We start from the raw sequence: 14,091 nt of genomic DNA, 5'->3' as shown, positions 1-14,091 counted from the left end.
CTTAACTTGGGATGCCATCCTCAGCTCCATGGTAGCTTTGGCCTTTCTAACTACCTCCCTACAACTGTGAGCTGAGGAGGCGTACTCCTCTTTAGTAATCTCTCCGTGTTTCCACTGCTTATATGCCCCCCTTTTTTGCCCTTAGGCTGCTCTGGACTTCTCTGGTCAGCCAAGGATGCCTCTTGGCCCCTTTCCCCTTTTTCCCCCACATCAGGATCATCTTCCTCTGTGCCCGAAGGATCGCTTCCTTAAGGCACAGTCACCCTTCCTGGGCTCCCATCACACCAAATCTCTTACCCTGCAGTGCGTCAGTGACTAAACACCTAAGCTCACTGAAGTCAGCCTTCCTAAAGTCTAGCACTTCCACCCTACTAGTTACCTTTCCCACTCTATGCCTTATGATGAATTCTATTATTTGGTGGTCACTGTCCCCCAGGTGACCACCGATCTGTAGGTCTCCTACCATGTCATCCCCCGTTGCCAATACCAGATCCAGTAAGGCCTTCCCCCTAGTGAGACCATGTACCTCCTGCGTCAGGTGGAGGTCCTGCACACAGGATAGGAACCTGCATGAACAGTGGGAATTTGCTGTCTGCGTCTCCCAGCAGATGTCAGAGTAATTTAGGTCCCCCATGACTACCGCTTCCCTAGTCTTTATGGTCTCTGAGAGCTGCCTCAGGAGCCCCAAATCTAGTTCTTCTCCCTGGTGTTGGGATCTGTAGCAGACCCCTACCACCAAATCCCTTTCCCTTGACCTCAATGCATCCTAACTCACAATCCTTCTACTTTCTCCTCCTCCAATTTCATTTTGATAAGGGTCGTTGTATAACGCTCCTTGACATAGAGCACAACCCCTCCCCCTCTCCTCCCTACTCTAGCCTTTCTATACAGCTTATAGCTCTCAATGTGTACCACCCGGTCCTGGATAGAATCCCACCAGGTTTCTGTTAACCCCACTAGGTTGTAAGTGTTTTCTACAAGCAGGAGCGCTAGTTCATCCTGCTTGTTCCCCATGCTCCTAGCATTAGTGTATAGGCACTTGAGCCCTGTGACTGGCGCCTTTGTTGCCCCCCGGGTCTGATGCCCCTTATTGCTTACCTGCTTATTGCTAACCTGTGCTATACTGCTGGACGTCCCATGGATTGCAGGTTCCTGATGTTCTCCTTCTTCTGCCTCCCCATCCCCAATCTGAGCTAGTTTAAAGCCCAACATAGGAGATCAGACAACCTGTTGGAGAAAAGACTTTTATCTTTTGCTGAGAGGTGAAGTCCATCGTGTCCCAGGAAGTCCCTTGCCAGGAAGTGTGGGTCATGGTCCAGGAAGCCAAATCCTGCATGTAAGCACCAACTCCTGAGCTGCAGGTTGACCTCCCTGATGCAGGCGCTGTGAAGCCTGCAACCTCTGACTGGGAGGATGGATAAGAAGACCACCTGCACCCCCGTCGCCCTAAGCCTGGCCCCCAGAGCCCTGTAGTCGCCCGTGATATGATCAGGATTACTCCTGGCTGTGTCATTGGTTCCCACATGGATGAGGACCATGGGATAGTAGTCCAAGGGCCGGATCAGGTCAGGAATGCTTGTCATGACATCCCAGATCTTGGCCCCTGGCAGGCAACACACCTTATGTGCCATGGGATCTGGTCGGCAGATGTTTCCCTCTGTTCCTCTCAGAAGGGAGTCACTCACTACGATGCAATGTCTCCTCTTCCTTCAGTAGCTTGTCTGGCCCTCAGCTTGCTCGGGGATGGATTGGGGCTCCTCCCATGCCATCTCCTCCACCGCACTCTCCTCCAGTGCAGCCAGGGCTTCATATCTGTTTCCCAATTGCACCAGTGGATCCATTTCTGCGGCGAGTGGCCTGGCCCTGGAGGTGGCTGTCATCCATCCTTCTGTATCAGCTTTGGGGCTTCTGCAGTCTGCTCCTCTGCCTGGTGTCTGGCTCTGCAGAGAAAGGAAGTACCCATCAATTTCCTCCTCAATTGCCCTGATCCCCCTCAACCTGCTCACCTCTGCCTGGAGTACCGCCACCTGCCCCTCCAGTGCCTCAACCCTGTTAATACAACCCAATGTTCTGCTGGCTTTTATTTTGCAACAAAAGAATACTATTGGCTCATATTCAAGCTAATCAGCATAATAATTAATAGTAAAATATTTATCTGAGAGATATCATAAACAGATACTCCCTTAGTTTCCTTTTAGTTGCAAAAGTTGAACAAATACAGATAAGTGAGTTATACATGACAGAAATTTCTCCAGTGTCAAGGCTACAACAAAGTTCTTTTAAAAGCCCTTTTTTCTTTACCCCCTTATGATTCTGCTGTGTAATACTGCATTGCCTTTAAAATTGCCAGATGTATAATGATGGCTAAATTTAAAGTATTAAAATTGCCATCTGTATAATGATGACTAAAGATGTATAATAATGGCTAAACTTCTCACCAAAGTTTGAAGAATATTGAGCAATCTGATTTGAGTCACAGGCCATTAAAATATTATGATTTGAAAGGTTAATTTCCTTCTAATATTTCTTTTGTATCCCTTAATATATCTTTATAGATATGCATTGATCACTAATTTAAATGTTACTATAGCCTCTATTAACATGTTATATGTACACCCCTACTTCAAAAATGGCTTCTTAATTTCCCTTCAAACTTTCTATAGTTATCCTAAAAATTTTGTCTGTAAGCATGTGGAATGAATGTGTAACATGACAAAAATACATTTTTGTGTGGTTCCCTTCTAAATGGTGTTTGACAATGCTTGAGTAAATATACATTTGACTGAACGATAGGTGAGATTTTTTTTTATCCTAGTATTCTGATGTGAACAAGTATGCATTTTTGCATTTTTCTTGTAATTTTGTATGAACTATGTGAGTGTAAAGATTTACTTGTTGCACTTGACATCTTTAATTGCATTATTATGCAGACAACAGACCCAATCTTGTTAAGTGTAGTTTATCTCCTACAATAGGGTTGGCCAACTTTTGGCACTGTGGACATGTCTACACGAGATGCAGTAGCCTATTCTACTGTGCATTAGCGTGTCACAGCAAAAGCTGTGCTAATGCACTAATGTGCCATAGAATTAGTCCACTACACATTGTGTCACAAAAAAGTTTTCTTTTGCTACTACACGTTAGCATGAGCTAATGTGCCTTTCTGTAGTACCTCATATTAAATGTACTAATTTAATGCACAGTAGCAATGGTTCATTAATGAACATTTAGACATGCCCTGCATGTGGCATGGGGAGGGAGCAGGGAAAACAGAGTCAGGGAGCAAAAAGCAGAGCAGCAGATCAAGTGGGGAGCACAGGGCAGGGGGAGAAAGCAGAGCAATAAATCAGGGAGGGGAAGGGGATTGGAGTAACACCTAGGGAGAGTGTAGGGCTTACTTCGTAGCATGTCCGCCAAAAAGGTTAGCCCTATTGTCCTACAAGATGTTTCAGTCTCCCAGCTCCCACTAACTCTGTAAGATTCATTTTGGATCTCCCAAATTCAGCTCACTGTGTATATCCATCCCTCCAAATGGTGAACATATGTGGGAGCTATCATGTATCCATTCTTTATATTTCATATGCACAATATCTTTCATTTCTGACATCACATTCTTATCTCTCAGGTTTGAGATGATAGGCTGTAGAACAGGGGTACATTAACACAAAATAAAATCCTATCTTTGGTCCAGTCTATGTATTACTTAACTGACGATCTCTCCAATAGGCTCATGTGAATCTGATATGAATATTTGTTTTAGTGTTAGAAATTTAAATGTGAACTATGAAAAATATTTCCCCCTACAGATATCTGAACAGCATTCACAGTTCACACTTTATTTTCTCTTGCTGAGACATCCAGTATTAAAGGCACAAGAGAACTCAAATTCCAGTGGAAAATGAGAATTGGTGAGGGTTAATCTGAAATCAGTTGAAACAGAAAGGCATGTTTTTAAGGCATAAAAGGAGAGTGAGCTCATGAGAAAGTTCAGACAGCCATTTATCTTGGCAAAAACTGTCCCTGGTCGAGCTGATGAAGTCAGTGTGGAAGCCTGTGGTCTACTACCATGAGTTATATATCCCCATTATTTCCAGAGTCCTCTGATTTGTCCATTTATCATTATTCATTGATCTTTTCTGCTCACTTTGTACTTTTTCTGGACACCGTCTAGATTTTCAACAACTGACTGTGCCAGTCCCCTTGTGCCTTAACTGAATACTAGACAAACATTTGCTTGCAAATGAAGAAACCTATTCATTAATAACACTAATCACAATTCCCTGCAGATTACATGGAAAAATTGAATGCAGTATTTCCATATAATTTACATGCCAATAAAAATCCATAGGGCACAAATCACTCATAAATCATGCCATTCATATGTTTTTAATTATTTATAATCATTTCAGTTTATGTATTGAAATATTACAGTTTTCCCTCATAATTTTTTCTTTTCAATGTCTACCTTTTATTTATTTACTTTGTTAAAGAACCTGTTAAGGATTCACTCCCATTGAAAGAGTAGAATCTTTAGTAAATTACCCTGAAGAAAAAAAACTGTCTTTATATGACAGACAAGAACTGACATTCAACTAGTCTGAAATAATTGACATGTCCAGGAGTTGATCAAGTGTAAAATAGTGGATGGGGATGAAAAAAAATCTAATTCAGGAGGCAAGGAATAAAACTTTATACACTGTGGGATTAAATGGCATACTCTGAAAAGTAAATAGCCATGCTGTTGGTCTTTCACAGAAATTTGGTTTTAGAATTGATTGAAAGATGGTGGGCTTGTCCATAAAAAAGAATTGATTTGTCTTTTTTTAGCAATTTTTTTTAATGCAATATTTTTAATGGAAATCAAAATAATCTGAGTAACAATTGAAAAATTTTGATTTTAAAATGTTGCAGGGGTGTCTTGTGGGAGCAATAGCTCAAGTTACTTATGGTCCTGTTCTCCTCTATGAAGTAGGGTCTCTGGTCAATATGAAATATCAGTCTCCCTTTTTCATCTTGCTTCTTGCATGAGAAAGGAAGTGCAGGCTTGTGGGTGTCACTCTGGTAAGCTATAGAAGAGATACTTAGGCCAGGAAACTCATCTGTTAGAAGCATAGGCGATGCATAGGGAGGGTATGGGGGGGCATGCCTCCCCTGAGAGCACTGGTTGCCCCCCTTGAGAGCGAGCACTTCAGCTGGTATGGGGGCACAAAGAGTGCTTGTGGCCCCGCCTAAAATCAGCTTCGCCGGTGGTGGAAGTGCCAGCAGTTCCACCGCCACTGTGCCACACGTGCCCCTGGCGCACTCGGTGACCGGTCACTAGGGGACCCCAGCTGACTGCTGGGGGACCCCCCCGGTCATGCTTCGCTGGTGCCCCCCCCAGACTCAGGAGACATCAGTCACCCATGGTTAGAAGAGAATGGGAACAGGGAGGCAACAATTCCAATGATGCACAAGAGTAACTTATCCAAATCAAAATACTTAATAAGCATCCAGTGACATGGGGAGTGTAAGTGAGGAATTTTGAATAGGTATACTGTGATATTTTGAATATGACAAATTTAGTGTCAGTCCTGCAGAAAACGTAGCACTTGGTTAAGAGATACAGAAGCAAATTCCTATCTGTTGTGAGCAGTAGCACAACTGAGGATGGGTAACTGAGGCACCAGCCCCAGGTAGTTTTGAGGGAGTACAAGAATTTGACCAGCACTGCTGTCAGTCTGGCTGCTGCCCCAGCCACTGCTGTCCTGGGCACAGAAACTGCTTGTTGTGTCTCTGGATCATGGAAGCACCAACATATGAATTCAGACAGGGTCTGAATTTGGTCCATAAGCAATGAAGAAAGGCAACCATGCAGTGCTTTGTGTTCCCGAGACACAAATCTGTTTGTGGTGCAAGTATTTGTACATTTTTTGCTAAATTTCATTTTTATTTTACCACATCTATCTTCTCTGCCATAAAAGCTTTCTAAGAATAATATAGACAGATCATTTGTTTTTATGAATTTGTGATTATGGAATCTCTTTTAATTTCATACTTCCTATACTGTCTGGTTTTTGGCTTGACTAGAGTTAATAAGTATTATATCTATTAGTCTCTTTCAATTTAAGGGTATATCTTCCCAGGGAAGTAATTCCATAAAGAGATTATGTCCACTGCAGAGGGAGCTCTCCTGACCTTATCAGTGGCCCAGTCAGCCATTTATGTGAATCACAATTCCAGAGCTTAGAGAAGCCGAGGCAAACACCGAAGATCACCCCGCTCCTCACACAGTTTAGGGTGGTTAAGTGCTCATGTACACAGTACCAGAGAGCTACCTGTGACATTTATCTTTAAAAGGTCTTTGCTGTTTATGTCAGCTCCAGACTCTTGCCATGAGATTTTACAGCTCTCTGGAGTGATAAGGATCTTATTATGGTTTAAGGTCATTTTAAATAGAATCATTCTATGCTATCAAAACACATTTATGTGTACTCTCCATAGCTACCACCCCTAAAGTCATATCTTCACCTTTTCTTGGGCTTCCTTTATGGAAGACAGACTCATAGCATACTGTTATCTTATTTCAATTATACTATGAGCATAGGAAGGGTGGTGTATTACAGCAATTTTCTAGAGAGCTTGTTTCCTGACAAATGATAGCAGTGCTGACAAGCTGCAAGATTTTCTACAGCAAAATCCAGACAAAATCAACTACTGTTTAAAACAGTGTTCCCTAGCAAATGGTGTTCAGTCAAATGGAAAACCTCCTGCAGGGTTTCCCTACCCCTGCTGGGCCTCTGCTACAAAGAGCAACAACTGCACCTGCTGAGTTGAGTCCCAGAAACTCACAGCTAATGCATTTGGAAATCCTCTTGAGTGTAGGGCTGATACTTCGACCCCTTTACCCAAACACTGTGTTATTCAAAGAAAGTTGTGTATGTAACTTTATTTGAAACACCAAAGAGACTGTCTTCATGTTTACAGCATTTAAATGTTCTAGAGTTTATATGACAGAAGATTGTTTATGCTTTCCTTTGTTTATTAAGGGTACAGCTTTACTGACTGTAGATCAGAGACGCTGGGAAGATCTGAAAAGCAGACTGAAGATAGCACAACCACTTCATCTCCCACCTCGTCCGGGTATCAAAGATATTCTGATTTTATTCATGTTGAGCCCTCATGTTCATAATTCCCCAGGAGTCTTAAGATTCAAATTAAAATTGTAATTGTGAGGCCACTAGGAGGTTGTGCATAAGTTAATGTGGAAACAGGCTCCAACTACAGATCTCTGCACAAGGCTATTAAAATCAACCCCCAAAAAAAGGTTGTGCTTCGATGGTTTTAGGATAAGCCTTAATGAAAAAATGAATTTTTAAATGAAATATATTTGCACTTGCCTGTTAATGATATGAAGGGAATGTATTAGCCTGACAGCAACTGAATGATGCACTTGCCCTGCTAGTGCCAAAGCCTTCATGCAACAATGCTGTTCAGTATTTGAAATTACATGTTCAGAGCACTATTTGATCAGTGAAATTGTAGCAGAAAATTAGAAATGTATTTCAGGACTGGGCAAGAATTAGATTGCCATTAAAGGGTAAGAAAAAATGTGTCAAGAAACTAGAGAGAGAAAATAGTGCTCTGTGTATTTAACTCCTCTTATTTAACTCTTTCTTTTTCAGATAATGATGGCTTCAGAGCTAAAATGTATGATATAACGCAGCATCCATTTTTCAAGAGGACCATTGCTGTACTTGTTCTGGCCCAGTCTGTGTTGCTGTCAGTTAAGGTATTCTTATTTCTTGGGGCATCTTGCAATAGTGGTAAAACATGTGTGCTGCATTTTTTTTAAAACAGTGAATTATAAAGTAGGCCATAGCTTGTATTGAACTGAGGGGAATGTATTATTGCTAAATACAGCAGCCAAAGCCTCAGATGGCACAAATCAATGTATGTGTCAATGGAGCTGTGCCAGCTTACACCCACTGATGATCTGCTCTACCTTTTTTAATTTCTCATTAAACTATAGTTCCGTTTGAGAGAAAGATTGCATCCAAATGCCATTCCTGCCTGAATATATTAGTTACGTTAAAAATAGAATGTAGGGCAACAATAAATACTGAAATAAAATTAAAGTGGTTGCAAGCTGATTTCTTTTTTTCTCATTTCAGTGGGATGCTGAAGATCCAGTGACCGTTCCTTTAGCAACAATGTCTGTTGTCTTCACCTTCATTTTTGTCCTGGAGGTACAGTGATAAAATATGTTTTATTCAGATTAAGACTACATTTTGTATTTCATTTGGGTTTCTAAATCCTGTTTCCCTGCTATATGTTCAAGTGGCATTTATAAAGCCAAGCAATTGGGGAACTTAAAGACACAGTTTGGATTCTGTTTGCACTGTGTAGCTATGCTTATGAGGGCTGTGCGAAGCTTCGGCCGCTGATTCGATTTGGTGATTTGTGTGAGATTCAGCCTGATTCAGAGGCTGAATCTCCGAATCAAGTCAGGAGATCCTTTAATCTCTCCAAATCAATTCGGAGAGATTTGGAAAGATTCAACGATTCGGACATAGACACAGCTTTAAATGTTTTTTCTATATACCTCAAGGTACCAGGTGGCACTGTAGAAGCAAATTACTTCTACAGTGGTCAATATTATAATTTCAGTAGTTACTGAAGTGGATCAGAAGCACTTCCGGTCCATTTCTGGGTCCTCTGGGGAGTGCACAGGGCCCTCCCCCCCACACACCCCCTTGCCCTCCTGGCTCAGTGACAGGTGCCTCCTGGGTCTGGGGGAGCACCTGGGTCCCCTCGCGGCTGATTGCCAAGCCGGGAGAGTGCAGTGGGGGGGGGCCACACACTCAGCGTCGCACCTGAAAGTGAACCAGAAGTACTTGGCAGAAGTTCACCGCCAAGCACACAGGGGGCCCCCCAACGCTCCATCTGCCTCACCATCTCAGTGTTCATGAGCCACACATGGTACCTCAAGTTATGTAGAAAACACATTTAAAGCTGTGTCCTTGGCTGTATCGCTGATTGTTCAAATCAGCATCGAATCTTCAGATTTGGATTTGGCCGAATTGAATCGAGACAGTGATCCAAATCAACTAATCGAATCACTGTCCCTGATTCAGGCTGAATCCAAATCGAATACGGCCCGTTTCACACACCCCTAATGCTTACCCTGTGCTTTGCTATTCAGGGTATGGGCCAGGGGCTGGGGCCTGCAGCAGAGCCATGATCTGTGATCTGCTCCCTGCATGCCCACTGAACCAAACTCTTTATCATATGAATCCTCTTCTCCCATCCTAAAAAAAAGTATTTCTTATACACATGAAAAAGAAATGAGTTTTCTATAACTAGCTGCCTGGCAAACATGACAACCAAAATCATCTTGGCAAGGTGTAATTAACCTGTGAACTTTCAGAAGATCTGAGATACTCTCAGAGCTGAGTAGGATTTAAACAAGGATTAGATATTTATATGGATATCCATAGTGACACTGGGTAAACTCAAAATAAGAAGGAATATACATCTTTTAAGCTTGTAAACCAACCACAAACTTATAGAATTTAAGAAAAAACTTTCTCTATCAGTAAATTATTCTCTAATTCCTTTGCAAGTTTTTTTGCACTTTCACCTGAAACTCCAGTACTGACCACTGTCACAGGCAGGACAGTGAATTAGATCCAAAATCACAGTTCCTATGTCCCAGTGCTGTATAAACAGTGAAGTGGCACCCTTGTAGTAGCCCTACTTATGTCAGCTCTTGTTGTTTCTTCCTTTCTTGCCCAAGAAGAATCAAGGCCGCTGAGAAAACAAACAGACATAGCTAGGTTTGATCTGTGGGGTACATATAGGCAATCTTTAATTCAGCAAGCAATCCTTATTCTCCCATTCTGCCATAGAAATAATTTCCTGGGGCTTCATCTGGGCTTCAGAAAATATATTCACTAGCTCTAAATGCAAGTTGTGACATTTTGGATGCATAAAATTTGTGGGGAAAAGGAATAAAGGTAGGCTGATTTGTATCAAAAGTTTATCCCTAATCTTAATGGGATTAGGGAATTAACCTAATGTCTCTGGAGACATTTGTCACCAGTCAGTTAACTCATCTCCTCTATGTGCGTAAGAAAAATAGCAGGTAATTAGATCCTATTTTGCTGGCAAGATAGTAAATGATAGGGCTTCAAGTATGATACACGGTCATTAGAGTTGTAGCTGCTTTACTGAATTGCACAATCATACTCTTTTTGTACATTTTTAACCAACCTATAAAATTCTCACCAGGGTCATTAGTTTCTATATTATATTATATTATATTATATTATTTCACTAGTAATTTTGTATCAAATTCTATAGTGCTGTTCTAGAGAAGCAAATTACTTCTACAGTGGTCAATATTATAATTTCAGTAGTTACTACAGAGTCTATTATTGCTCTATTTATTTCTTGATCTAAATATGGCAAAATACTTTTAAACAATAGTTCTCAAACTTTCTAAACTCAAAGTACCCCTTGGAAAATGCCAGCTCTTAGTTTTCACTCATTTTTGACTATGGAAAAATAAGAAATTCTTCTGTTGCTAAGAGCTCAAGAAAGACTGCACCAGGTCAGAATGTGTCTAACACTATGGATTCCTATCTGAAATCTCTGGGGTTATGTTGTGAATCATACTTGCACACCTAACAACACTAACATAGCGTGGTACCGTGTGGCATCCTTGAAAGGCTCCCAAAGTACCCCAGGGTGCCACAGCACCTTGACTGAGAGACATTGCTGTAGCATCGCAGAAAGTTCGGAGAGGGAACTGTTGCTTGATAAATGTTGACTTGTTTATGACAATTACTCAACATGGACACTGTTCTCAGCCAGGGATTGATTTCTTAGTGGGCGAGGAGTAGAAGTCAAGTCCAAGACAAAATTCAAATGGTTCAAAGTGTTCATAATAGAAATTCCATTCAATTCCGTGTTTGGACAAACTGACAGATCTTCTGACAATGAAATAGGAAGGAAATGAAGGCTCTTTCTTCCTTGGGATCAGGGTCACGACCAACAATAAGAGACCAAAGATAACGTCTCGTTATTGACATCAAAGGAGTTCTGGGCAGGAAAGATAAAAAATTCTGTAGAGTTTCTAAGCAGATTACATCTTAATAGGAAAGGTAGGAATATAAATGAAAACAGTAGTTGCAAATGAATACTGGTAGCATCTTGGCAAAGAACTGCAAACTGAAATTAAGGGCCTTGTCATCCCTGGACATCTAGCACATATTTTATTTAGATCATACTAAGCATTACCACGCCGTATTAAAAGTCAGAACATGTTTTGAACAGTCACATAGTTATGCTTAGTACGATCCCAGTCTGTCCTAGACAGGACTGGAGCAGCTGTGGTTCCTCTCTTCCCCCCTGCCCCTGCAACACTGACCCCATCAGTGAGCACTGCAGCTTGTATGTCACCTGTGAGGATAATCAACCCCCATGCCTGGAGCCCTCACCCTCCCCACCATGTACCGAGCACCACCCAGCCAAGAAGAACCTGGCTCTGACAGCACAGGATCTGAGGAAGGTCACATCTAACTGCACAGCTTGGTAGAGCCCGGCAGTGACACACTGCCATTCTTGGATCAGGTCAAAGAAGTACTGAGGAGATCTCAAACAGCTGTGTGAAAGGATCTCCTTTTCAATTGCTAGCATCAGTAGAAATGTCCATATATGTAGTGGGAAGAAACTTCCTTAAAGGCCTCAAGTATTATAGGTGTTAGGTGTTAACACTGGAGACAACTACAAACTACAAGGAGAGAAAACTTTAGTAGTAACAAGGTCAGGTGGGACCACATTTATATTATATAATATAATATTTTGAAAACATCTGTGGGAAGCAAGAATTGCACTTCTTAGAATAGATGTTAAAAAAGATGGAAGGAAAAGAAAATTCTAGTAAAGTGACAGCATGCTGCTAACAGAAGGAAATATTTATTTGTGGAGTGATACATGAACCCTTCTCCTACCTTTCTTCCCCTACAATTGGAAAACTGTGCAAATTATAAAAATTGAGAATACTACCCAGCATTTTATAGTCAGGCTTGAATGAAAAAGTATCAGAAAACCTGCAAATCATTAGTCAAATTTTTGCCCAAACAAATGTGTCTTTAAAGACAGTTTACCTTTGGAAATTAAGAAAATGCTGTTAAATAACAATAGTGAGAAAAACCCCCCATCTAATTAAGGTCTAATTATTATTGCTTTTATATTGTAACTCTTAAACTATTGGTACATAAAATTAATGGTTAACTATATGTGCACAAAGGTCATCTATCTTCAACTTGAATCACCAGTACAACCACTAAATACTATTGTTCTTTCTAAACAGAGCCAATTCTTACATTTCCTTCTTGCAGCTGTGTTAGAAATGTCAACCATTTTGATCCCTGTGTTAACCAGAAAAAATTGTGGAATTCACCACACTTTTTGGCCCATACTATTTTCTCTCCAATGCTTTGAGCCTGGATGGAGCTCATACTGGATGCTTGTAAATGTTAAAAGAAAAATAACTGCATTTTACATTCAGCATGCTTCCACACTGAGCCCAGCGCATGCCCAGGAGAGGCAATGCGTTTATTGGCCTTGGCTTGCCTGACATTTGTATAGACTGGGCGTTTTAGTGGAGCTTTTTTGGCACTTCTAATAGCTGTTTGACTCAGCTTTAGATAGCGCCAAAAAGCCCTGCTGAAGCACCCAATCTATACAGGCACTGCAAAGCCAGGTTGAAGTAATGCACTGATTCTTCCAGTAAAGCATGGTTTATTTGTTTTTTAATGTCTGCAAACAGCCATAGTGTGAAGTAGCAAGAAGGCAGCTGGTGTAGAATGCATTTCCAGTACATGAGACATATAAGTAATATAATATAGTTATAACTTTTGTTGTAAATGCTTTTACATAAAATTTACATGAATGAATATATATATATATATATATATATATATATATCCCTGTACATAATTATAGTGTGTGTGTATGCATTATGACAGATCCTGGTTTTCGCTGTTAAAAAATCCAAAATTCTCTGATAAAAACCCCAAATCCACATTTTTCCATGATTAAAATGAAACGTCACTATATATATAAAGGTATCAACTGAACATGATGGTTTTTTGATATATTTACAATTTTAAAGCAGTTTGGAAGTCTACCAGTGCCCCAATCATTATAATAAAATCAATGCTAAATACTATATATTTTGGTGTTTGATTTTTATTTTTGTGTTATCATGGGAAATCAGAGCTTCCCCCTTCCCCTTCATGCACCAGGACACAGGTCCAGCTGCAGCTATCCTCCCCTCCCCACACTGCTTTGTGGCACTGAGCAGCCCTGATATGCCAGTGCCCCTCACTCCCAAGCCACAGGTCCTCCAGCCCTGCCATTGCCCCTCACTCCCAAGCTGTAGCCCCCCACCCTCACCAGCCCTTCTGGTGCCCCTCAGTCATGACCCGCTGACCCCCTACCCCAGCCCCCTAGTGTGTGGGGCAGGGAGGTGTGTGTGTGGGGTGGGGGGTGTAGGGCAGGGAGGATGTATGTGGGGCAGAGGAGTGTATGTGGCATCCGTGGCATCATGGTGAGGCATCCCCTAACTAACTCCACAGTGGGGAGGGGAGAGAAGCCACCCCCGCTGCAGCAGCAGCCAGAGGGTGTCTCACCTTGGCAGCCATGGCAGCGTGGCTGGCATGGGTCTTACAGCAGTGGCTGCAGCAATGAGCCTCCCTGTCCCACTCCACTCTCCTGTGCTGGGTCCTGCCTGCTGGGCCACAGAGGCAGCTCCTGCCCAGTGCTGGTCTGGCCAGGCTGCACCCCTATGCCCCACCGTGGCCACAGAAATCTGAGGAGGCACGTCCCCGCCGTGTCCATCTGATGTGTAGCCTATGGTGCCTGACCTGTCCATAGGAGAGCATACAGTGGTGGGGAGTGGCCCCCACTCCCCCAGATAAGCCGCCCATGGCTCCATCCTGCTCCCCTTTAAAGGAGAAAATATGTGTTTTTCCACACCAAACGAAAAACCCCGATCCCTGATTATGAGTAGGATTAAGACTGCATTTTAATTATAACTTGTGC

At 41.9% G+C, this 14,091-nt stretch overlaps 1 protein-coding gene across 1 annotated transcript in view; it reads left to right on the top strand.

The window, feature by feature from the left end:
* LOC102379804 (sodium leak channel non-selective protein-like) overlaps nucleotides 1-14,091 on the top strand; it is a 74,714-nt gene that overhangs the window by 38,871 nt on the left and 21,752 nt on the right. The window contains 3 exon segments of the mRNA XM_025193201.1: nucleotides 7,026-7,119; nucleotides 7,662-7,768; nucleotides 8,151-8,225. Coding sequence (XP_025048986.1) covers nucleotides 7,026-7,119; nucleotides 7,662-7,768; nucleotides 8,151-8,225 — 276 coding nt within the window.

Source organism: Alligator sinensis, unplaced genomic scaffold, assembly GCF_000455745.1.
Source record: "Alligator sinensis unplaced genomic scaffold, ASM45574v1 scaffold473_1, whole genome shotgun sequence".
Lineage (NCBI taxonomy): Eukaryota > Metazoa > Chordata > Crocodylia > Alligatoridae > Alligator > Alligator sinensis.
The sequence above is the reverse complement of the archived record's forward strand: the minus strand, read 5'-3'. Positions and strand labels throughout refer to the sequence as shown.